Here is a 23,607-nt window from a genome sequence, read left to right as displayed (position 1 = left end):
GGGGGCTCAGTGTGTGTGTGTGTGTGTGTGTGTGTGTGTGTGTGTGGTGAGGGGGGCTCAGTGTGTGTGTGTGTGTGTGTGTGTGTGTGTGTTGAGGGGGGCTCAGTGTGTGTGTGTGTGTGTGTGTTAATGCTCTCCAGCCATTTGGGGAGGACACATTTAGGGGCCACCGCTCACTGAAACAAAAGCTGAATTAGCATCGTAGCTCACAGGCGTCAGACTCACTGGTCTCAGGTCAGTTATTGATCATCACTAAACAACATTGATGACATGAGTCACTTCCTCATCGTCAGTCAGTCGTTCTCTTGTCTGTTCTCTGGTTCTCCGTTTGTGTACATGTGTGTGTGTACGTGTGTGTGTGTGTGTGTGTGTGTGTGTGTGTGTAACCAAAAGACCAAAGAGAAGTCATTTATCTCCCTTTATGCTCCGTGACAGACGGACGACCTGCAGCTCTCACACTGATTAATGAACACACACATTTGCATAAAAACACGTTTAATTCATCTTTTCAGTTTAGTATCCACACAATCATACAATTAAATTGGCTCCTTAAAAGTGATAAAAATAAAGAAAGCACAGAAATCAAACTTTCATTACTTCATTTGGAGAAAAGTTCTTGGAAGAAACAAGTGATGTTAAAACTTAAGAGGTGAATAAACCCAAAGAAAGGCTCAGACTCCATGTTATATATGCACACACACACACACACACACACACACACACACACACACACACACACGGTTCCATCCTGGGGCCACTGCTTTTTCACCAACAAATACTGAACATTCATGAGTTCAGTGCAGACTAACAGGCTCGTCCGCTGCAGAATATTCTGGAGGACAGATTTTTTCAAACATATTTATTTCTGAAGTTCATATTACAAGTGTTCCTTCTATTTAGCTTCATACTGAGAGAGAGAACATGTCGCTTAAGGTTTAAAATCAAACACCAAACCGTCTTTCCCGTCAGCCGCGACGTGTGAACATTTAGCTGCTAGAACTTATTCCACGGTGACTAATTAGCAGGCGGATGCGAGATTCCACATGAAATCGGAGCTTTCTTTTTTATGAAAACGGGAAACTGAGCTGGAATTTACAGCCTGGATTTCAACACCTCGCTAAAAACGATGGGACCACCTCGGCGGCGTCCGTTGAACTCCAGAGGAGCCCGTGGATTCTTCTGAGGCGAATATTTGTTGATTGATACTCGCGCGTCGGTGCTCAATTTGTTTGTGGAAGGACTCTCGTTGTTGTGGGTTATTTTAGGATTTTATTGCGTGTAAATCTCTCCGTAAGTCTGTTCGGAGGATCGTGGTTTTGCTTTTTCTTCCTGGCAGAAGGTCTCATGTGGTTCTTCTCTGTGTTTGAGTGAAAACACTCAGAGCTCACGAATGCAGCAGCTGAAAAATAAGATTAAATACACAAAAATGTATAATTCCCCAAAGCATCAGAGAAGTGAAAGTACCAAAGCGGTTGCCAGGAAAGAGTAATGCGTCCAAAGAGGGGGAGATCTCTTCTCCTCCTCCGAGGAGGAGGAGGATTTGGGGGGTGGGGGAGTCCTGAGTTGACGGAAGCTGTAGAGAACAAACTCTCGGTCTGTTTGCAATTACAGAAAAGCAGCCTGGAAGCCGGAGGGACGGTGCTCTGGTGGAAGCAGACGCACATTCCTGCAGGCCGGCGAACACCGGAGCCGGGTCGCGTCGAGGTGAAGGAGGTGGGGGGGGGGGGGGGGTCCGCACACCAACCTGAGGCCTGATGTCTCCAAACCGCCGGGGTCACAGAGGTCAGGTCCCTTGAAGCCGGAGCCCAGGTTTAGTGCGAGTCGTGTTCCTCTATTTCAACGTGTTGCTCCTTAATCATCTACTCTGGTTGATTTAAATGCGTTAGCTAACGTTAGCTAACGTTGGCCGAGCCTGTGGTTTGGCGTTTCATCTGGTTTCTCCTCGTTCTGTTGAGCTAAAATGTCCTTTCGTGTTTCTCTTTGCTCTCTCTCTTCTTTTGTGGTGGTCCAGAGTGTCTCAGTCCACCAGGGACTTGAGGTCGGGGAGTCCGTGCAGCTTCACGTCCAGCAGCATCTGACCGTAAGCTTTTCCCTGAGAGAAGAAGAAACATCACAGCTCAGTTTGTTCCCACAACAACAACCACCGTAATGTGTGTGTGTGTGTGTGTGTGTGGGCACAGAGAGTGTGTTTCTTTCATGTAAAGTGGAGGCAGTAAACAAGGGAAGAAGAGGAGGAAAGTGGGAGGAGGTTGAGATAAAGAGGTCAAAGGGCACGTTGTATCTGACATTATCCCCACGAAGAGGAGACGTATTCAAACCTTTAGCCAGAAGAACGGATATTTTACTTGAGTAAAATCTAAAGTATAGAATCTAGTTTGCTGATGACTGACGGTCCAACAGGCATCATGAGCGAAAACATGGTTCATGCATCGGATCTAATAAATGAATCATATTTTATCAAAACAACATAAACACAATAAATGTATCGAGGGGGAAAAGTACTTGAACCAGGTTAGATCTCAGCTCCGCCTGGTTCCTCTGCAGCTCTTTGAGGGACGCTGTGATGAGAGGCAGGAAGCAGTGTGTGTCTGTGTGTGCGTGTGTGTTACCTGGGGGTCGCTGCGTAGAGACGCCACCCCTCCCCCTCCCAGCGAGCTCTGCAGGACAAAGTTGAGGCCGTGGATGCCTGGAAGAGTGTATCTGCAGAAACACACACACACAAGAAAATCACACCCTAACCCTCAGCAACGCACACCTTCACCACACACTCACAGACAGACAGGCACCACGTGTTGGTGTGGTGGTTTATTGGCCATGTTGAGGCGTGTGTGTGTGTGTGTGTGTGTGTGTCTATAAAATGTGTGTGTGTGTTCAGCTTTTGGTCAGACGGCCTGTGTTATGAATGCATGTCTGTGTGTTTGTGTGCGTTTATATGTTGGGGGGGTTGTGGTGTCGAGTGTGATCAATGCAAAACTTGTGTGTCTGCAAGTAGTTAGGTGTGTGTGCATGTGAGTCTGTGAGTGTGTGTGTGCGCGCACGTGTCTGTGTGTGCATGAGAGTCTGTGAGTGTAAGTGTGTGTGTGAGTGAGTCCGTGAGTGTGTGAGTGTGTGTGTGTGTGAGAGTCCGTGAGTGTGTGTGTGTGCATGTGCGTGTGTGTGTGTGTGTGTGTGTGAGTGCCGCCTGCAGCTTTAACGAGCGGCGGCTTCACTAATGAAGAGCCTGTTTCGAGCAGCGGACTTGGCTCCGCCCACCTCGTCATCACGCTTAATGGCTAACATGCCGCAGCGCTGAGTCACAACAGGACGGAAGGATGGAAAATAGAAATAAAGATACACAAGTAAGTATTTAACAAGTGAGACATTTCCACTTTGAAGCCTCGAGTTTGGTCAACTTTTTTGGGAAAAAATTTTTTGGTCAACAGGAAGTGACCTTATTTGGAGTGAGGAAGACTTAGACGGCATATGTCAACTAGCGTGTAGCCCCGCCCTGAAACATCCCATTCTATGGTCTGACTACAATATAAATATCACTAAATGAACATCATGCTGTGTTGAAGAAGACTAGAGATCGAGATCATAAACTCATGTTTACAATGTCATAAACACGCGTATGAGTCATATGAGTCATTTCCTCACAGACGTCTATGGGAGCAGAGGAGTCGCCCCCTGCTGGTCACTACAGAGAAGTAGAGTCATTTCCTCATAGACGTCTATGGGAGCAGAGGAGTCGCCCCCTGCTGGTCACTACAGAGAAGTAGAGTCATTTCCTCATAGACGTCTATGGGAGCAGAGGAGTCGCCCCCTGCTGGTCACTACAGAGAAGTAGAGTCATTTCCTCATAGACGTCTATGGGAGCAGAGGAGTCGCCCCCTGCTGGTCACTACAGAGAAGTAGAGTCATTTCCTCATAGACGTCTATGGGAGCAGAGGAGTCGCCCCCTGCTGGTCACTACAGAGAAGTAGAGTCATTTCCTCATAGACGTCTATGGGAGCAGAGGAGTCGCCCCCTGCTGGTCACTACAGAGAAGTAGAGTCATTTCCTCATAGACGTCTATGGGAGCAGAGGAGTCGCCCCCTGCTGGTCACTGCAGAGAAGTAGAGTCATTTCCTCATAGACGTCTATGGGAGCAGAGGAGTCGCCCCCTGCTGGTCACTACAGAGAAGTAGAGTCATTTCCTCATAGACGTCTATGGGACCAGAGGAGTCGCCCCCTGCTGGTCACTACAGAGAAGTAGAGTCATTTCCTCACAGACGTCTATGGGAGCAGAGGAGTCGCCCCCTGCTGGTCACTACAGAGAAGTAGAGTCATTTCCTCATAGACGTCTATGGGAGCAGAGGAGTCGCCCCCTGCTGGTCACTACAGAGAAGTAGAGTCAATTCCTCACAGACGTCTATGGGAGCAGAGGAGTCGCCCCCTGCTGGTCACTACAGAGAAGTAGAGTCATTTCCTCATAGACGTCTATGGGAGCAGAGGAGTCGCCCCCTGCTGGTCACTGCAGAGAAGTAGAGTCATTTCCTCATAGACGTCTATGGGAGCAGAGGAGTCGCCCCCTGCTGGTCACTACAGAGAAGTAGAGTCATTTCCTCATAGACGTCTATGGGAGCAGAGGAGTCGCCCCCTGGTGGGCAGGAGTGAGAACGCGGCTTTAACTCATGAAGCTTTGGTTTCACATTTCCTACGGCCTCCATGAGCCTTTGATGTCCGCTATGACTCGTCTTTGTCTTTGTCAGTTTGGACTGCTGGTTTGAAGCCGCATCGCTCGGTTGAATGTTGGTCAGCGGTTTGGAGGCGGAGCCACTAACACGGTTAAGATGTTAAACGTCGGTCAAACGTTAGACCAAAAACCAGATGGTTCGGTTCTCATTACGGACTCTTCTCTTTTAGTCTAAATAATGTTCAAATAACAGCTGAGATTTTAGAAAACGGAGAACGGAGAAAAGGCATTTTCATAAATAAAAAAACTACTTTTAAAACAAGCAGCGTCATTATTTGTGATCTTTACAGATGTTACAGAATTTCTTTTGACGCAGTTTTTCCACCCTGTTCCCAACCTTTATGCTAAGCTAGGCTACCTCCTCATCTTAGATTTAAGAAGAAGACCATGGAGTTGTACCTGTGCTTTTTCCCAGTTTGATTATCTGTGTGTGTGTGTGTGTGTGTGTAGTGAATGTTTAGCTGTGGTGTGTTGACATTGAAGGTCTGACAGTAATTACACAAACCAAAGCACCAATCACTGCTCCCCGTGTGTGTGTGTGTGTTGTGGTTGGAGCGCACACACAACCACAGCCTCTCCCTCCTCTCTGCTCACCGCGTGACGGCGTTGTCGGTGCCCGGCTCGATGAGGTGGGAGAAGTAGTCCTCCACCACAGAAGAAGTCAGGTGCTTCTTCAGGTAGGGGAAGAAGAGGGGATGACGCGCTATCACCCCTGGAGAAAGGAAGGGGGGGGAGGGGGCTCGCTGATCATCTCTCTGGTCAGTCCACACGTTACGCTTCCACACGCTAAGCTAAGCCTGCTACGTGTTGAACATGCGATCCTGGTCTCTCACCGATGTTGGCGGAGTCTCCTTTGTCTCCGCTCCGGGTGTAGGCCAGATCCTCCAGTCGGTAGCTGTGTGGTCCGCTGGGAAGTCCTGGGGAGACAAACATCTGGTTTCTCTCAGGTGACGTGGGAGGGGGGGGGGGGGGGGGGGTGTTGTCATGGCGACGTCACCCTCATCTTGTTACTATTGTCTCCAAGATGTCCCAGTCCAGTAGTGCAACGTTATTTTGTTTTGTCCTTTTTGCTTCACGTCAACATGTAAATAAATCCTTCTTTTGTTTTTTCTATTTAAAAAATCATTTCTCATATATGCAAGAAAATATACAGATTTAAATCAAATGTTTGAAAACTATCATCTACTGTATATACACTACTATATAAGTAAACATTGAAGTAAAATATTTTATAAAAGAAAATCTAAACTAAAAAGAATGAGAAATAATTTTAGTACAACATTGGAAAAGTTTGAAGAAATGATTAAAACAATATTTGAGAAATGTCAGAATAGTTTGTGAAATACCTCATTTTTATTTTGAAAACTTAAAAAAGTAATCAAATATTCTTTTCTTCCCTTTTTAATCTTTCTATTGTCTTATTTTCTGTGTGCGTGTGCACTTTGATTATCAGAGGTATTAGATGTACTTTATAAACATATATATATATATATATATATATATATATATATATATGACAGCAATGCAGTAAAATGATTCTTGATGATGATTTTCATCCATAAAGTTACTAAACTAAATGATATTCTTATTGTTTTATGTCTGATCAGGTTCTTTATTTAATCCGAAGCATTAAGTTAAAAAAAAAAAAAGTTGGCATGTTATTTACACACAATACCTGACAACAATCACAGTACTTCAGCACAAGTAATAGTGTTTTTTTTTTTACTGCAATTCAGTTTCTGTTCCCTTTAGAAATAAAAGAATGTCAGTGCGTCAGAACGACGTCGTTAATGTGGAGAGAAGCTTTGTGTTCAAACCGTTCATGAGGGACAAAAAGTGTGTGTGTGTGTGTGTGTGTGTGTGAAGAACGCACACGCGCACACACACACACACACACACACACACACACGGCGCCCTCTGGAGGCAGACAGCAGTGTGTCATCACTCTGAAGACATCAGGACCACAGAGAGCCTTCACCTCTTCAGACTAAAGACACACCTCTTCAGACTCTACCTCCACTAACACACTAACTAACTGGAGCACTTACATTGGACTTATAACGGTTCTTATCTACAGCAAGTTGTACATTATTTGAGGAAATCACACTTTCTTGTTTCTTGTTCTTCTGAGTTTGTGTCCTTATGGTTAAATGTTCTTATTTAAGTCGCTTTGGATAAAAGCGTCAGATAAATGACGTGTGATCAGTAACGCAACAAATCCCTCCACAGCACTCTGTCGTCCGTAATCAATAACTGATGAATCAAGAACCTCAAGGACCCTGGAACTTCCTCAAGGACTAACCAAGCCCCTTTTTAGAACCCCCCAAACCCCTCAAGCACCACTTGAGACCACTCAGTGAGGTTTTAGGCTCCTTCTTAGGAGCAAATGAAGCCTCTTCAAGGACCTCTGGACTAATGGAGCCCCATGACCTTTTCCAGCACCCAGGAGCCCTCAAGGACCCTTTGGGAGCCCTTGAGGAAGGCGAAAGGACCCCCAAAACACCCTCAAGGACCGCTTGATTACAGACCATATGGGTCTCGTCAAGGCCCCTGGAACCTCCGGTGAGCCGGTTCACCTGCGTCGGGTTCTTCCTGTGCTGAGGTGGGAGGGGCTTCCTGCTCAAGCGGGTCAGGCCCCGCCTCCTTGAGAGTCTCCACCAGCTCCCCCCCGACGTGGACGTCCACCTGCAGGGTTTCATTCGATGACGACCATTGTGTTCATGAGGAGACGACGACGTGTTTGAGACGGAGACTCACCTTCAGCTCAGCTTTGGGGTGTAAGAAGAAGAAGGGCTTCAGCACCGGAGACCTGCAGAGGACGTTGCACCCGGGTCATTGTGTGTGCGTGTGTGTGTGTGTGTGTGTGTGTCCTGAACTCACACTCGGGGCCGTCCGCCCACGATGCCGGTCAGCCCGGGAGCTGCGAGGAGAAGACACAATGTTTGTATCCAGCAGCTGGTCTGAGTTCAGCTTCCTGTCAGCCAGAGTCCGGAGTCACACGGGGGTTATGCAGCAAGTCACCATAAACACCCAAAGATGTGCCACTGTGTGTGACGGGGAGCACGAGGTCTTATTTGACCTGAAGCCGAACTGAGAGCGACTTTCTATTTCTGCTGTGAGGCCACTTAATTCCAGTCTGTTCATCCAGTCTGATGCTTTTATTGTGAAACTCTCGATACAGACTCAGAAAGTTGTGAAAATGGCCCTAAAAATGGGGATAAAATTGTAAAGCAATTCTGATTTTGTGTAATGAGCTGCTGCTTTAACACAGCCCAACTCTTAGACAGAACTGTTGCACTGTGGGTAATGTAGGCGAGTGTTTGGGAGAGTTTCAAAGTAAAATACCCATTCCTGTTCCTGCAGGAGCGATTTCTCTGGCAAAGATCTCCAGAGCTTTCTTCTGCTTGTGGTGGGCGGCCATCCAGATCACCGCCTCTCTGGAGCTCTGCTGCCACAGACAACAGGTCAGAGGTCAGAGGTCAGTCACACGCTAGCCCTCCTTCACGTTGTAAACCTCCTCGCCGTGTGAGCCGAGGTCACCTGGCAGCGGGCGTCGGCTCCGTACGTGTCCTCGGCGCCGAGGATCTGGATGTTGACGGAGGAGAAGTCTTCCATCTTCAACTGCTCCAGCATCCGCGTGGTGCTGCGCACACGCACACGCACACGCAAACACACACACACAGACACGTTATCCTCAGCGGCACACAAAGGTCGGGTGGAGGCGTTTCCGTTGCTCCGCCCACCGCTTGATGATGCTCTCGGCGGTTCTTCTGGCCTTCTCCGCCGCTCTCGGGCCGCCGACGGGACACACCGCCGTCGCCCTGTAGCCGTCCATGTAGGTGGCGCAGACCTGTTTCAAACACGCTACACGTGTGTGTGTGTGTGCGATGCAGAACGTTTCCAACACATGAAAAAATGAAACGCTGTTTACCTTGTAGTCATGTGATGGAGGGGAACCTTTAGCCCCCGTCACTGTGACAGCACCTCCGTCAACGCCTGAACACACGCACACGCACACACACGCACACGCACACACACACGCACACGCACACACACACACACGCACACACACACGCACGCACACGCAGCTCCTTATCTCAACGTTGCAGCTTTAACCCCCATTGCTAAATCTCCCATGGTGCTTTGGGGGAACGCAAGCAGGAAGCGTGTCTCCTGCGGGACACGGAGGCTATCCGCCTCATTCACGGCGCAGAGGGGGAGGGGCTTATCTCCATCGTGGTGACGGCGACGGCACAAGAAGCACAACGATGAGGATTTGTTAGTTCTCGTCTCTGCTGAGTGGCGTTCGGTTCGGTGGTGTTTCGGCGGGACGCGGCGGGTTCACCGGACGCCTCATCGGGCCGGCGCTCACCGACCGAGTCACCAGCGACTTATCGAGAGGCGCCGCAGACGGGTTCAACCCGAGGACCTGTTTACTCCTCCGGGGACACGACGGACGATAAAGAGTTTATTCAGGGTTTGTTTATCGCCTCCAGATGGTTTCTGGGGTCTGAAAACATTCCTGAGTTCAGCCAGCGGTCGCGTCCCCGGAGACGCCCCCCCCCCGCCGCCCGCCGCCCCGCCCCCCCCTCGCTCTCTGGGTACCTGCTACTTCCTGGATGAGCACCTGGCTGAAGTCACAGGTGACGTCGGGCAGCAGGTAGCGCCGCGGGTCTCCGATCTCGTACACCAGCTGCTCGGCCGCCGTGCCGAAGGAGACCAGGCCGCCGGTGCCGGGCGGCTTGGAGAGGACGAAGGAGCCGTCGGAGGAGACCTCCACCACCGGGAAGCCCATGAGGTCCCTGAGAGGTGACGGAGCTGCTCAGGGCGCCGTTCACGTGGTCGCATTATACACCGCGTACTGTTATTGTCTACGGCTGCAATGACAAACTCCTCCTCCTCATGATGTCACTTCCTCAGAAACGCAAACACACGGGACGACGACAGCGTGACACTCCACGCAGGTGTTCTGCCTTCAGAATAAAAGCGTGGAGGGAGTATTCAAATCGTCTCACCAGTCGGGAACTTTGTGCCAATCGGTGAAAACGCCACCGGTACTCTGAGCGCCGCACTCGATCAGGTGACCCGCCAGGCTGAGACGCACGCGCACGCACGCACGCACGCACGCACGCACGCACGCACACACACACACACACACACACACACACACACACACACACACACACACACACACACACACACACACACACACACACACACACACACACACACACACACACACACACAATCATGAAAAGAAAAGTGACTCTTCTATATTTCTGACATGTTTGACGTTTTGCTTTGAAGCTCCGCCTCCAGCTCCTCCCCCTCGCAGCCCAGCTGTGGTCCAGGTGTGTTTACCTGCCGGAGGCCAGCAGGTCGTAGTCCGTCCTCCCCCACCCAAACTGAAAACACACACCTCATTAAATATATTTATATATATATATATATATATAAAATTGTATCCCTTCATGTTGATGTGGAACGCACGCTGTGCATCAGAGGACCCAGAACCACGGCGCTGTCCACACAGCGACCCGACACCACGATGTCAGCGCCCAGGTCCAGACAGCGGCGGATGGGTTGAGCCCTGAGGGGGGGGGGGGGGGGGGGGGGTTACTTATTCATATGAATACATGCAAGAGAGTGACGGGAAAACAACCGTTTGACAGCTTTTCGTACCCGAGGTAAGCGTTCATACTGTGGAGGCTTCTGGGTAACGGCCGCGTGCTGCCGTCAGCCGCCAGCTTTACTTCTGAGAGGCTGCTTCTCTGAGGGGGGGGCGAGGGGGGGGGAGGGGGGGGGTCAGAATCGTATGTCTGCCAAAAGACGCTGATGATGACGCAACCTTACGTGGGGCATGAGGTCGTCCCCGGTCACCACGGCAACCTTGAGGTCCAGGCCAGCCTTCCTGATGACTTCCTGTATGGCCTCGGCGCACGCCAGAGGGTTGACTCCTCCTGCGTTACTGACCACGCGGATACCTGAGAGGAGGTGGTGATGTAATACTACGTATGTGTACATGAAGTACACACAGACAGTATTCAAGTCGCTCACCTTTCCTGTGGATGTCATTGATAAACGGAGCGAGAGCCACGTGGACGAAGTCCGGAGCGTAACCCAGATTCTACGAGACACATCATGCCTGATCATCACATGTTCACATACACACACGTGTACACACACACACATCGCTCCTCCCAGGGGTCAAGGAGGGGTGGTTAGGAAAGGCGGCGAGGAGGCGCCGCGGTACGGAGGACTCACGGGCGTCTTGCTCTTGGCGGCGGTGAGCAGAGACATGGTGATCTCACTCAGGTAGTCAAACACCAGGAAGTCCAGCGCCCCCCCGTGGATCAGCTGAGGCACTGCGGGGAGTCAGGAATGTTCATCACGTGGGTTGTTATCGAGGGTTATTGTGTCAAAAGGACACAAGATGACTTCAAACGATGTCTTCACTGTCACTTATTAACTTTACTCATGGCAGATACAAATATATATATATGTATAAATAATGTAGTATTACTATTATTATTTCTTTATTCCACAATGGGAAAGTTCATCTGCTGTCAGTGCGCGTTAGCATCGTGAGGCTAATGCTACTAGCCTGTGTGACAGGTGTTTGTGGCCCTACCTGAGGCCGCTGTGTCCCCCCAGAACCCGGACGCGCAGCCGATCCGGACCGGCTCGGCCCGGGCCGAGGTTGTGTAGCGTCGGTAACGGTTCGTGTGTCGGTCCGTTACACCCGATGAGAAGCTAACGCGCGAGCTAACGCGCAGGAACCGGAAGCTCGAACGGCACCTGTTGCACCTGTCCGCGAGGCGGAGGACACGCTGCACGCTGGACATGTTTAAGTCGCGACTTTGTTCATGAGAAAGAAAAGAAAAGTCACGAGAGAGTCCAAGGTGCACCGGTCCGTCCGTAAAAGCAGTCCGACCGGAAACACGGCGCTCAGCAGTAAACTACTCCTGATAGCGCGCAGGAGAACACTGTGTTACATGCAAGTAGAACTTTGTGGTACTTCCATTTGTGTTGGACTTGTGTTTATTGTGTCATTCAATATATGAGACAGAACAAAAATACAAACATAACAACATTAATAATACATGAAAATATAATATAATTATATTTTCTAAATCTAAACCATCAGCAATGCGTGTTGCCAGATGTGTCGTATCTGATCGCTGGTCACTGATAATGATGTGCGTGTGTGTGTGTGTGTGTGTGTGTGCGTGTGTGCGTGTGCGTGTGTGTGTGAGTGAGAGAACAGTCTGATTATCCCAAACGCATTGCGGCCTAATGGATGGTTTTGAATACCTCATGTTTGTGTGTGTGACAAATCTGAGATATTCAAATGAAAGCGAGTCATTCAAACATATTTGATTATTTTCCACTGAAGCGTCTCAGCTCAAATAAATCGTGTTAACAGGAAAATGAAATCGTTGGTTTATTTCTGGCACTTTACACGATGTAACAGAACCGCTCACGTGACCTGGAATGAAGCTTTTATGATGAAACAAAGTAATTCCCACTCATACAACGGCCTTTTCTCACTAATTAATAAAACTCAATCTATAAATGTGCTTGTTAAGATGAAGTTGTGCATGAAGGTAATTAGAGGAGCAACTTATGTGACTCTGATCTCCAGACAAACGGTGACAAAAGGTTCCTTAGTTGTTCCTCGGGAATGTAATCTACTAAACGCACGACACGACGGACATTAGCTTAGCTTAGCTCGCAGGCCGGCTAAAGACTCGCTAAAATCAACTAATCATTTCAGGCGTCGAATGAGCTCGTCGTCACACAGAGTGAGAAAGAGCCCAGAAACACGCTGCAGAAATGACGAAGTGAGCTTCATCCGTCCACAACGTGTCCTCTCGTCTTCCCAAAGCAGCTGTTTTCTGTTTGGATGAAATCTCATTATGGGCCCAATCAAGAGGAAAACCCCCAAACTCATAAACCACTACAAATATCTGAGACGACACCACAGCACACGTCCACAGATGCGTTATTGTGCGATATCTTCTCTATAAGTTCACACGTTTAACCATATTTAACAGGATTGCGATGACGATTTAAACGCTTAAAGGCTTTCGTGTATTCAGAGGTGATTCACGGCAGAGAAACACTTCAGAGGCGCCGCGATGAGCGAATTCAATGAGTACTGTTGACTCGGGCCTTGCTGCCGGCCAGCTCGCCCGGCCCGAGCGGATCAGAACGCGCAGGACAGACAGGCCGCAGAACGATACGATGAGCAGAGACACGGGCAGGACGGCGAGGAGCGAGACGCCGGCTAAGGACGGGAGTAGCAGGTTTGCCGAGCCGCTCCACGCCAAACCCAGCAGCCAAACGCACGAGACGCTGGCGGCTCTGATCCGGGCCCCCCGGCGCGACCTCAGCCCGAGGTAGGCGACGGGGTGAACGACGGCCAGGTACCGCTCCACACAGGTGAGGACGTGGAAGAGGGCCTCCGCTTGGTACGTCACGTACTGCAGGAATCCCCCAGTCAGCATCGCCTCTGGGCGGCCGGTGAAGAAGCCGCCGTGGACGAGGGCGGCGCCCAAGCACCAGATCAGCTGGCCGGCCGCCGCGTGGTGGACGAAGATGTCGGAGTCGCTGGCCGACGATCTCCGCCGACCGAGATACAGGACCAGGACGCAGACGGGCACCAGGAGGGCGACTTTGGTGAAGGAAGCGCTGATTAAAATGACCTCTGTGTGTTGGGAGCAATGAGCTGAAGGGAGGGAGGAGTTCAGGGCGGAGGAGTTCAGGGCGGAGGAGTTCAGGGCGGAGGAGTTCAGGGCGGAGGAGTTTGAGGCGGAGGAGTTCAGGGCGGAGGAGTTCAGGGCGGAGGAGTTCAGGGCGGAGGAGTTCAGGGCGGAGGAGTTTGAGGCGGAGGAGTTCAGGGCGGAGGAGTTCAGGGCGGAGGAGTTCAGGGCGGAGGAGTTCAGGGCGGAGGAGTTTGAGGCGGAGGAGTTCAGGGCGGAGGAGTTCAGGGCGGAGGAGTTTGAGGCGGAGGAGTTTGAGGCGGAGGAGTTCAGGGCGGAGGAGTTCAGGGCGGAGGAGTTCAGGGCGGAGGAGTTGACCCACATGTCGGCTGTGCGAGGACGACTGAGGAGGAAAGAAAAGGACGTAAAGCAACTTCTGAAAAGTTCAATCAGACCAAACTTTTGACCCGTTGGATTCTTCAAAGTCATCAGGAGCCTCGTGAGGAAGACAAGAAGATACACGATAATCCATCCGTTGAGGAACCGAAGGTCGGAGGGATTCTCCTCTGAGGACCATGAATGTGTGCACACAGTTTCAGAGGTGTTCAGATATTTCAGTCATTTTCCTCGGAGCCTTTTCAGCGAAACTAAAAACACAAACTGAAATCCAGTAAAAGCTCAAAAACATTATTTTTGAAATGACACATTTATATAAAATAGCAATGATATGTAATACAGCCAGAGCTATTCGCTGCTACGCTAATGCACTGAATGTGGAAGACGCACCTGGTCCACGCCGTCGTCCTCCAGCCTCACGACGGCGTCCTGGTCGCAGAACGTGTGTCAGCATGACGGACGGAAGCAGCACAGGTTTTGCATTGACTCATTAACATCGTCCCATGAATCAAAGTAGGCAAATGTTCCTCTCACAGTGAGCGTGGTTACGTTCTCCAACGTCTACTCAACGTTTTATCAAGAATCGTACGTGTATCATTTAAAGTTTTACATTTTTTTTATAATAATCCATTCGTACAAACAAAACCAAACCAGCAGCTTCAGACATGACGTGTAATAAAAAGAGGAAGCTGAAGTCTATTCAAACTAATCAGAAGACAAACAGACAGTTGCAAATGAAATAAATAAAGTAAATTCAATTGTTGAAAATAGTTTCTCTGATAAATGTATTTTTTGTGTTTATAAAAGTTAAAGATGTGTGAAGTTGTGTTCACTGCAGTATAATATGTAGTTTGTCCAACTGTCATAATGATATTATGAGTAACGTGTTTAAATAAACATCATAATTGACTGTGGCTTTGACTGTTTGTTGGATCTCTCACAGATGACAAACTGCTGGTATTCAAATAGTGGTGATCTCGCCTCCCACTGACACAATAATGGGAAATACAAATTTACCATAAAAACATTCATTAAATGTGTTTTGCATGAAAAAAAACACACCTGTTCTTAAAGCCGCTGTCAGATGTGTGTGAATCACTGAGGAAACAGATGGATGTTTTATTATACGTTGTGTGTATATATATATATATATATGCAGTATGTTCTAAACGTTATTTATATTTCATGTCTCCAAAGGTTTTATACACTTTTTAGCGACGTACTTAACTGTCCATTTAATAAACGTGATCAATGACATCATCGATTAGAAACGTTTTATGCAAAATAACAATAATTGTCTTTCCTCTCTAATAAAAGGCAAACTGACTAATAAACCAATCGTTACGCTTCATTGCTGAACTCACGTCACCATCTGATGAAAATCATAATTTCTCCAAAAGTTTTGGACTAAAAAACATCATTTAGTTTTTTATCTGAATCGGATCATTAAGACGCGCTGTGAACAATAACAAGTCCTTTATTTTTTAAGCTTGATTACTACTTACACATCAAACACTACGGTTCAAATCCCCATCTGCAGATGTTTACAGCAGCACATAAATACGAAGTAAAGGCGGCGGCAGGCGGACGGTGTCTCAGGTCGCCGCCCCGTGGCTCTTCCTGTGCGTCTTCAGGCAGTGGCTCTGCGTGAAGGCCTTGTCGCACAGCGGACACTTGTACGGTCTCTCCCCGCTGTGCGTCCTCATGTGCACCGTCAGGTAGGACTTGCGGGCGCACGCCTTCCCGCAGACGCCGCAGACGAAGGGCCTGAGGCCCGAGTGGATGGTCACGTGGTTGTCCAGGTTGATCTTGCGCTTGAAGGCCCAGCCGCAGTCGGGGCAGCGGTACGGCGCCTCGCCGGTGTGGACGCGCATGTGGATGGTCAGCGGCCCCTTGGTGGTGAAGCCGCGGCCGCACTCGCCGCAGCGGTACGGCTTCTCCTCGCTGTGCGTCCGCAGGTGGATCTGCAGCTGCTTGCTGGTCAGGAACATCTTGCAGCAGACGTCGCAGAGGTGCGAGCGCTCGCGGGCCGCGTGGATCTTCTCGTGCTGCCTCAGCGTCCCGGGCAGCTTGAACCGCCTCCCGCAGGTCTGACAGCTGTGGGGTCTCTCCCCGGAGTGCGTCATCTTGTGGCGGGTCAGCGATCTGTAGTCGCTGAGGGATTTGCCGCACACGCCGCACAGGTGCGCCTTCTCGCCGGCGGCGGCCCCCGGCTGCCTCTTTAGCGCCTTGCGGCGGGTTTGAGGGCATTTGTTGGGTTTTCCCGCCTTTTGGAGTTTCCGGCGGTCCTCCGGCGCCTTCTGTGCAAAAGCGGTGCGGCAGACGTTGCAGTCGTGCGGCTCCGCCTCCGACTGGCACGGCGCGCCGCAGACTGGGCAGGACGGAACGCCGACGTCCTCCGTCCTCTCGGCGGCAGAACCTCCGGCTTTTTGTCTCGCCGCCTCTGGCTGGAGCAGCGGGTCGCTCCCGTCTGGTTTCCAGTCCTCGTCGCTGTGATTGGCTGCTTCTTCTCCTCCTCCTTCCTCCTTTTCCACGTCATGGTTACCGCGTCCTTTACTCCCTGCTGGCTCTGCCGTCCCTCCGTCCTCAGTCTCCATGTCTCCGTTGCCTTCGACCTCCTGAGGGCTGCCGGGGACAGATGAGAAGGTTTAATGTCCAGTTAGGAGCTCAGACGTCTTCTCCTGAGCGTGTTTCCAAGTTTGACCACTCGGTCTTTTCAAAATAAACTTCTGGTTTTGGACAAGTTTTCAGTTCTGGTTTATTAATCTGTGTGTAAGAAAGCAAAGCAACAAAAGAACCTTCAACATTCAGACTTCACGTGCGACTGAATGCGTCGCGTCTCACACTCGTCTCACCTCCGAGGTCCAGCTGCGTCTTCGCCGGCGGCGGCCTGTGGACCCGTGTTTGTCTAAAAGTGATGCAAAGTGATTTAAGACGAAGCTGTTCATCATCATCATCATCATCATCATGTTCTTGTGTTCGCCACCTTGAGTCGGATGTAGATGGTGGACTTCCCCCCCGAGCCGCCGGCGTTCCTGTCGATCTCCTCCGCCGTCAGCGCCGCCACCCTCAGAGGCCTCAGCCGCCGCCGCCGGTCCGACGTCAGGACCTCGAAGCGCCCGTCGCCGCCGCACTGCTGAGGGAAGGAGGACCGGAGCAGGTCCAGGAAGTCCGGCTCCCGCAGGCCCCGGGGACACTTGAGCCTCAGCGTGGGACACTTCTTCAGAGCTGAGGGGAGGAGACACCGTGAGGACGCCTTCCAACCTCCACTGGGCAGAAACGAGGAAAAGCGTCTCACCGCCGGTCGAGAGCACGTCGGCCCGAGAGTCCTCCAGGATCCGGATCCGGAGGTCCAGGTGGTTCTGTGCGTCGCTGATCTGAGGTCTGCCTGGCTGGCGCTGCGGATGCGGCTCTCTGGGCGGAAAACAATCAACACGTTGGTACATTTGAGTGGAATTATGGAGGATTTGTCCGCCGCTACTTGGATAAATAAACATGTTGCTGATTAGAACAAACACAAAAGATAAGATGCAAATAAACACGAAGGAACCTCGATGGAGCTTCGTCTGTGGAGTCTTCAAGGTTCTCCGGCTGCTCCTCCACTTCATCATCTTCCTCCTCAAGAGGCCCGAGAATCCCGCTGCTGCTCACATCTGGATGTTTTAGGAGAATGTGCGATGTGCTTTATTTTGACCGCAAATATGCCAAATCCTCACAGCTGGATCAGCTCTTCTAAACCCTCCCAGCAACAGAAGAGATGATTTAATGACCAGAAACAAGCTGCTGTCTCACACATGAAGCACCGCGCGGGTAAAACCGAAGACGAGAACAATTTCAGTCCAAAATAGAAATGAAGTGCTCGGAAGTCCGTTACAGCGAAGCCGAATTAGAGAACGACGGTGATGAATATTTATTCACGGAGGATCAAATGTCACCTGCCGCGTAGCGAGCCGCCTCGCCCCGCAGGAGCTCCAGCTGCTCCTCCTGCCGCCGGATCTCCCGCCTGAAGCCCGACGCCTCCTCCTCGTATCCGGCTACGATTCGGTCCACGAGCGCGAGGACCTCCCGCGAGGCGGCGGCGAGCCTGCGCGCGACGAAGCCCCTCAGGACCCCCCCGCTGGACATGTCAGAGGACCGGGACCAGTTTGCCTCCAGACCTTCAGCCGCCCGGCGGTGTTTACTAGCGCAGCTCCGCACAGAGGATCCGTCCGGGGGGAAACGGAGACCAGAGTCAAAGGTTCCTTCTCTGCCTCTTCTTCGATGGTGGTTAAACATTTACATGCTGAGACAGTCACAGAAAAGCACGAATACAAGTTAAAAATGAAGAATAATAGTTGGGAAAAGGACTGGAGTGAAAAATATCAAACATTTAAAAAATGTTTTCTTGAATTCATGTATTTTAAACGTAAGGATATTTTGTTCGTTTTTCAATTATATTGTTGTTGCAGTGATATTTGATCAAACCCTTTAGGATTAATTAATAATTAAATTGTTGCAGTAAATGTTGCAATAACCGGAAAATGACCACAAGAGGGAGACAGAGAGGTATGATTTATTAAATACACACATTTTATCATTTCTATCACATATGCAGTACCTGAAGTCACTATGACGTATAACTCTTCTGTGTTAAACATGCAGTGTTCATATGAACTGTATTTTCAGGTGAATTATAGGTAGAATAAAACTGTTACCGCAGTCGGCTTCCAATAAGCTGAAGAAAAGAGTTTATTAGGATTGTCAAATAATCTTGGTGTGGATTTATTGATTGAAAATGTGTCTATAAAGTTGTAGACCAATGGAACGTCCCCTCATGTTCATCCTCCTCCTCTTTCCCTCCCCCGTCCCTCCCTCCTCTCGCTATTTTCACCGGCATGCTCGACTTCCTGGGCTTCTTCTTTGGCAAAGAGTCACCGGACCGCCGCTGCCAATTGGCCTCGTGAGCCTCTTCTCGTTCGTCGCGCGACGCAGGTCGTACGTCTCGAGGCCCCGCGGTGACGGGGGCGGGCCCGGGGAGGTGGGCGGGAGCCGCGTGGTCGGCGTGAGGGTCGAGCGGGCGCCGGCAGCGTTCGGTTTCGTACACCGAAGCGGCGAGAGACGAAGGTGACCCCGGCGAGGTCAGGCTCTCCTCAGAGTCTCGGCTCGGAGTGCGTCGAAGGCGAGGAGGCGCACCGCGGCGAGGGTCCGCATCGCCGTTCGACCCGTTGGGCCGTGCGTCCTCGTCCTGTCGCCAGAGGACGCCAACGTGTCCTCCCTTGTGAGCGCCGTGCGCGTCCCGATCGGCCCCCGCGTGCAGCCGGGGGTTGGGGTTGGCGCTGTGTCGGTTGCGGCTGCGCAGCGAACTGAAGACCATGGAGCAGCCCGGCACTGTGCAGCGGTGCTTGATCTTCAGGTGGACCGCGTTGTAGTGGATCTTCAGAGTTCCTGCAGAGACGGAAGGGAGGCGGGGAACTTAATTTCGGTGAGCTCGGTTCACTGAGGTGTGTGTGGTTGTTCTCATCTGAAGACCAGTGGAGAACCTGGAATGCAGCCATTTATAAACCCTGAGACACACACTAAGTTAGAGGACCTCAAATAGAACCCTGTGGAACACCAACAAGTAAATAAGTAGGGGATCTAAGCCTGAGCCCTGAGGAGCTCCCCTCACCTCTAAACACTGGATGTGAAGCAGAAATATTCTTACCTTTGTCATAGAAGCTTTTCCCACAAACCCCACAGCAGACTCTCCCCTTGCGAACCCCCGCGGGGGAAACCGAAGGGAGGGAGCATAGGGAAGAGGGGAGAGGACAGAGGGAGGAAGACGAGGATGCGAGAGGACGGAGAGAGGAAGGAAAGGAGGCGTTGGGAAGAGGACAGAGGAAGGAGGAAGAGAAGGATGGGAGGGACTTGAAAGCGAAGGAGGAGGAGCCGTGAAGCTTCGGGGGAATCCTCAGGGGAGAAGAGGAAGAGGAGGAAAAGGACCGATGGAGTGAGGAAGAAGAAGAAGGAGCAAGTGGGGAGCTAAGGGAAGGCGAGATGGAGGAGGTGTCCTCCTGTTTGGCCAGTTGGAGGTCGGTCGTATTTGGCTTCTCGGGGTCTGCTTTGACTTTTGAACCTGGTTCAACCATAGAAATCGGACCGCCCCCCTCCGCTCTTCCTCCTTCCGGTCTCTCGGGCGGTTTGGCCCCACTGAGCCTCCGTAGGCATCGCGTCAGCTTACTGGGAGGAAGGAGCTCCTGGTGTAAAAGTGGACGAAGCAAAAGCCTCTAAATCAGACCTAAAGCAGCTTGGTTCTGCCATTAAGTGATGGAGCGCTTCTGGTTACCTGGATGGGAGGAGCCAAGTGGGCGGAGTTCGGAAAGGGTAAAGGCAGAAGCAAAGACGCCACCTCAGGAAAGTCTTCAAAATGGCCGACGGTGTCTTTGTGGTCGGCCAGACTGATTTTCTCGTAGCGGCAGACGGGACGCAAGTCTCCCCTCGCGCATCCGAACGGCCCAGCGACTCGTTCGACCACCGCGTCGCCGTCCGGCCGAAGGCCCCCGGGGGCGGAGCTCGGCTGGAGGTCGGAGACGTGACCGACGGCCGCCAGGCACTGGGGCGTCATCAGCTCCACGATGGGCCGAGTCTCGCCAAAGCGCAGGAACTGCTGGAGGATGAGCAGCTCCTCCTCGGGCGGCGCCGTCAGCCATCGGTCCAGCGGCTTCCCGCCGGGGTGCTGGGCGGGAAAAACATCAGAGCGCCGCGTCAAACCCGCGGAATTCTGAAGGAAACCCTCAAGCACACGGAGCGCAATTCTACCACCGCTCATTGGTCGAGACGTGTTCAACTCCTCCCCTTTTACTGGCTTTAACCGTCCGTCCTCCATCTTTCTTCCATGTTCTCTGCATTCTTTCTTCATCAAGGATCTGCGATAACGTACCTGCAGCATGTAGCCTCTGACGTAGTCCCCCAGACTCCAGCCCAGCGTGTGCAGTATGTGGCCCACCTGAGGAGGACGCAGAACATGCGACATGTGACACCGTGCGTGAGATCAGCGGGTCTGGGGCCACCGGCCGTACCTGCTGTGGGCTCAGGACGCTGTAGAGGCGGTCCAGGAGGATCTTCAGGCGAACGGGGACGGCCTGAGCGCCGTAGAGGACCAGGGAGCTCAGGTCCAACACCGGCCCGGGGAGGGCGACCTCCACCGGGCCGCCGCTGGAAGGCGGGCGGGCCCGGAGGCGGAGCTTCGCCAGAGCTTACGAGAAAGAACAAAAAACACAAACCAAAGGTGTGAAATGGAAACGCGAGTGTGTCGATTCAGAGGAAGGAAGCCAGCAGACGTGTGTTCACCACATCGTGGTGTGCAGATGTTTTCTCCAGATGCTCTCGGTGATGCGATGACAGCGACACCTGACTTCATGTCACCGTGGCGACTGAACACATCTGCAGAGTGTGCGTGTGCGTGTCGTACCGTGTGCGACCCAGCCGTGTCCACAGCGGTCACATGACCTGAGCTGGGCACTTCCTGGTCTGAAACACGCACAGCTGCAGCCGGACGTTGTGCACCTGACGGACTGAAGATTGTGTGTTATTATTGTGTGTGAGAGAAAGTACGTACAACTATAATACACATCGTGAGTGATTATTCTTGTTGTACCTCCTCAGAGTCCCGAGTCTTCCTCATGTCTCCGTCCTGCAGTCAGTTATTGTCAAAAGACAAAGGTAATAATTCAGCAATAACTCTTCTTCTCTTATGATATTATTTATTCATATTACATAAAGGTATTTATATACTGATGATCGCCGAGAGCTTGTAAAGGTCCAGTAGTATTTATTTTTCTTTGTTAATTAATAGTATTATATTTGTATAAATGTAAATAATGTAAATAATGTTAAGCTGGAAAACAAATTCAAAAAGGAAATGATTTCATTAATTATCATTCACCGTAGTTTTTTAATTTATGTCAATTATTATTAATTATTGAAATACATATGTAATACGTATTATATGTAATAATTATAATAATTGTCCCACATTTGTTTTTATCAATGGCAATAATAACATTAATATGAATGGATGAGTAATTTAAATGTATGGAATTTGGATTTTGAGACAATTTTGCGAAGCAGAAACAGATTTAAATGACAAATATTAAAAAACACTTTTACACTTTATATCTAATAACAGATGCAATGTCATTTATTCTACTAATATGAATCCGTACTGACCTGTCGGCTCGTCGTTACAATCAGCAGCAACAGGAAAAGCTTCAGGGAATCCTTCACTAGTGTCCCACGTCTGTCCCTGTCCCTGTCTCTGTCCCTGTCCCTCCCTCCCTCCCTCCCTCTCTCTCTCTCCCTCTCTCCCTCTCCCTCTCCCTCTCTCTCTTTTTCCAAGGTTCCATATTCTTTGACTCCTCCTTCTGAAGGAGCTGAACAGTTCTGATTGGACGGTGAATCTTCTTATTCACTCTTTATTTAATACCGTGCGTGTGTGTGTGTGTGTGTGTGTGTGTGTGTGTGTGTGTGTGTGTGTGTGTGTGTGTGTGTGTGTGTGTGTGTTTATACGCTAACAAGCTTCAGATCAACCAGCTAGGAGAAAGGTCAGAGGTCACAGGTAGGAAGCGTTAAACATCTGCACTCAGAACTTTAACTTGAGAAAAAGTTCTTTTACTACAGTTGGTTTATTTTAAACTGATGAGTACCCCCCCCCCCCGGGGAGATCGGGGGCAGCTGGGCAGCCGCAAGGTGGAAGGAGGCAGACACACAAGGAGGCCACCTGCAGGGACACACGAGGACGGACGGGGACGAGGACGCGGGTTCGATTCCCGCAGCAAAGAACAAAACAATCAGAAAGAACAAAGAGACGGAAATCTGCAATAAATGACAGACGCAGAAATGACCTGAAAAGTTTCTGATGCTGATGTGAGGTGTGTACACACACACAGACACACACACAGACACACACACACACACACACACAGACACACACACACACACACACACACACACACACAGACACACACACACACACACACACAGACACAGACACACAGACACACACACACGCAGTGAAGGTGGGCCTGTTGGACAGACTGAGTGTCTGCTGGGAGCTGGTGGACCTCTTTCCTGTTTTGATGTCGTACTAATTAGAATATGAGATGATAACAGTGTGTGTGTGTGTGTGTGTGTGTGTGTGTATGTGTGTGCGTGTGTGTCTGTGTCTGTGTGTGTCTGTGTGTGTGATAATAGTTTGTTGACACACTTCCCAACAAGAACCTCTCAGAGGGGTCGTGTTTGAAACGGCAGCAACAGCACCACCTCCTCGCTGTCCTGAGTGTGTGCGTGTGTGTGTGTGTGTGTGTGCGTGTGTGTGTGTGTGTGTGGAACCAGGTCACGCACCAAACGAAGCAGCAGAGGGAAACTCCGCCCCCTGAGGTGCGGCGGAGGGAACCTGCTCCGTCGTCACGGTAACCGCGTCACAAACAAGCCGCCGGCCCGTCAGACCCGCACAGAACCTTTGGGTCAGCACTTCACTGCTTCAGAACTCCGATTCACATCAAAGTGCTTCAACCCAAAGTACTTCACTGCCGCTCAAAGTACTTTTGCGCAGGTTGTCGGTTTGAACCCCGGCTGATCCATGTGCCATGTTGAAGTGTCCCTGAGCGAGACACCCAACCAGGTGCGTGGAGCTACGGGTTAGAAGTACAATGTAAGTCACTGTGGATAAAAGCGTCAGCTGAATGACCTGTAATGTAATACAGCTCAAAGTACTACATTTACCTGTATGATCTCTACCACCTACGTGTGTTTTTAATATTGACATATTCATAT

The 23,607-nt window shown here is 50.6% G+C and overlaps 3 protein-coding genes across 10 annotated transcripts; all 3 read right to left on the bottom strand.

Moving 5' to 3' along the window:
• Positions 1-478: 478 nt before the first annotated feature.
• LOC120822080 (uncharacterized) lies at positions 479-11,675 on the bottom strand. Of its 8 annotated transcripts, none has more exons than XR_013468226.1 (21): positions 11,346-11,674; positions 10,979-11,079; positions 10,772-10,841; positions 10,568-10,698; positions 10,397-10,485; positions 10,205-10,304; positions 10,076-10,119; positions 9,730-9,807; positions 9,320-9,516; positions 8,646-8,710; positions 8,458-8,564; positions 8,255-8,357; positions 8,060-8,162; positions 7,595-7,634; positions 7,472-7,523; positions 7,291-7,399; positions 5,548-5,631; positions 5,309-5,426; positions 2,610-2,700; positions 1,745-2,092; positions 479-1,399 (listed from the first exon to the last, which is right to left on the bottom strand). XR_013468226.1 is itself a non-coding variant. In XM_040181437.2 (20 exons), the coding sequence occupies exons 1-20, from the start codon at positions 11,557-11,559 to the stop codon at positions 2,018-2,020; spliced, it is 1,971 nt and encodes a 656-aa protein (XP_040037371.2). In that variant the 5' UTR covers positions 11,560-11,674; the 3' UTR covers positions 479-2,017. The 8 variants fall into 8 exon arrangements, 4 of the variants coding, with proteins under 4 accessions (XP_040037371.2, XP_077962103.1, XP_040037369.2 ...); XR_013468227.1 differs by having other exon boundaries at positions 8,060-8,159; positions 11,346-11,673; XR_005712623.2 differs by having other exon boundaries at positions 8,458-8,710; positions 11,346-11,675.
• Positions 11,676-15,276: 3,601 nt separating this feature from the next.
• LOC120822079 (uncharacterized) lies at positions 15,277-18,062 on the bottom strand. Its single transcript, XM_040181434.2, has 6 exons — positions 17,751-18,062; positions 17,366-17,468; positions 17,114-17,229; positions 16,802-17,043; positions 16,671-16,723; positions 15,277-16,440 (listed from the first exon to the last, which is right to left on the bottom strand). Exons 1-6 carry the CDS (start codon positions 17,938-17,940, stop codon positions 15,411-15,413), a joined length of 1,734 nt encoding a protein of 577 aa, XP_040037368.2. The 5' UTR covers positions 17,941-18,062; the 3' UTR covers positions 15,277-15,410.
• Positions 18,063-18,351: 289 nt separating this feature from the next.
• On the bottom strand, positions 18,352-23,422 carry LOC120822078 (zinc finger protein basonuclin-2). The gene is made up of 6 exons (XM_078107436.1): positions 23,377-23,422; positions 20,853-21,028; positions 20,714-20,779; positions 20,120-20,509; positions 19,499-20,030; positions 18,352-19,239 (listed from the first exon to the last, which is right to left on the bottom strand). Exons 1-6 carry the CDS (start codon positions 23,420-23,422, stop codon positions 18,596-18,598), a joined length of 1,854 nt encoding a protein of 617 aa, XP_077963562.1. The 3' UTR covers positions 18,352-18,595.
• Positions 23,423-23,607: the final 185 nt, after the last annotated feature.

The sequence above is a fragment of the Gasterosteus aculeatus genome, chromosome 7 (assembly GCF_964276395.1).
Source record: "Gasterosteus aculeatus chromosome 7, fGasAcu3.hap1.1, whole genome shotgun sequence".
Lineage (NCBI taxonomy): Eukaryota > Metazoa > Chordata > Actinopteri > Perciformes > Gasterosteidae > Gasterosteus > Gasterosteus aculeatus.
Note: the sequence above shows the minus strand (reverse complement) of the source record. Positions and strands in the feature narration are given on the sequence as shown.

Excerpts from the sequence above, each read along its gene's own strand:
- LOC120822079 (XM_040181434.2), bottom strand. The coding sequence starts at position 17,940 with ATGTCCAGCGGGGGGGTCCTGAGGGGCTTCGTCGCGCGCAGGCTCGCC. Across the intron at positions 17,230-17,365 it reads ACAGACGAAGCTCCATCGAG|AGAGCCGCATCCGCAGCGCC; the intron begins GTTCCTTCGTGT and ends TTTTCCGCCCAG. Across the intron at positions 16,441-16,670 it reads GACGCAGCTGGACCTCGGAG|CCCTCAGGAGGTCGAAGGCA; the intron begins GTGAGACGAGTG and ends TGTCCCCGGCAG.
- LOC120822080 (XM_040181435.2), bottom strand. The coding sequence starts at position 11,559 with ATGTCCAGCGTGCAGCGTGTCCTCCGCCTCGCGGACAGGTGCAACAGG. Across the intron at positions 7,400-7,471 it reads ACCCCAAAGCTGAGCTGAAG|GTGGACGTCCACGTCGGGGG; the intron begins GTGAGTCTCCGT and ends GAAACCCTGCAG. Across the intron at positions 2,093-2,609 it reads CTCTACGCAGCGACCCCCAG|GGAAAAGCTTACGGTCAGAT; the intron begins GTAACACACACG and ends TTCTTCTCTCAG.
- LOC120822078 (XM_078107436.1), bottom strand. The coding sequence starts at position 23,422 with ATGGCACATGGATCAGCCGGGGTTCAAACCGACAACCTGCGCAAAA. Across the intron at positions 21,029-23,376 it reads AACCGACAACCTGCGCAAAA|CTCTGGCGAAGCTCCGCCTC; the intron begins GTACTTTGAGCG and ends CTTTCTCGTAAG. Across the intron at positions 20,031-20,119 it reads ACTTGGCTCCTCCCATCCAG|GAGCTCCTTCCTCCCAGTAA; the intron begins GTAACCAGAAGC and ends CTTTTACACCAG.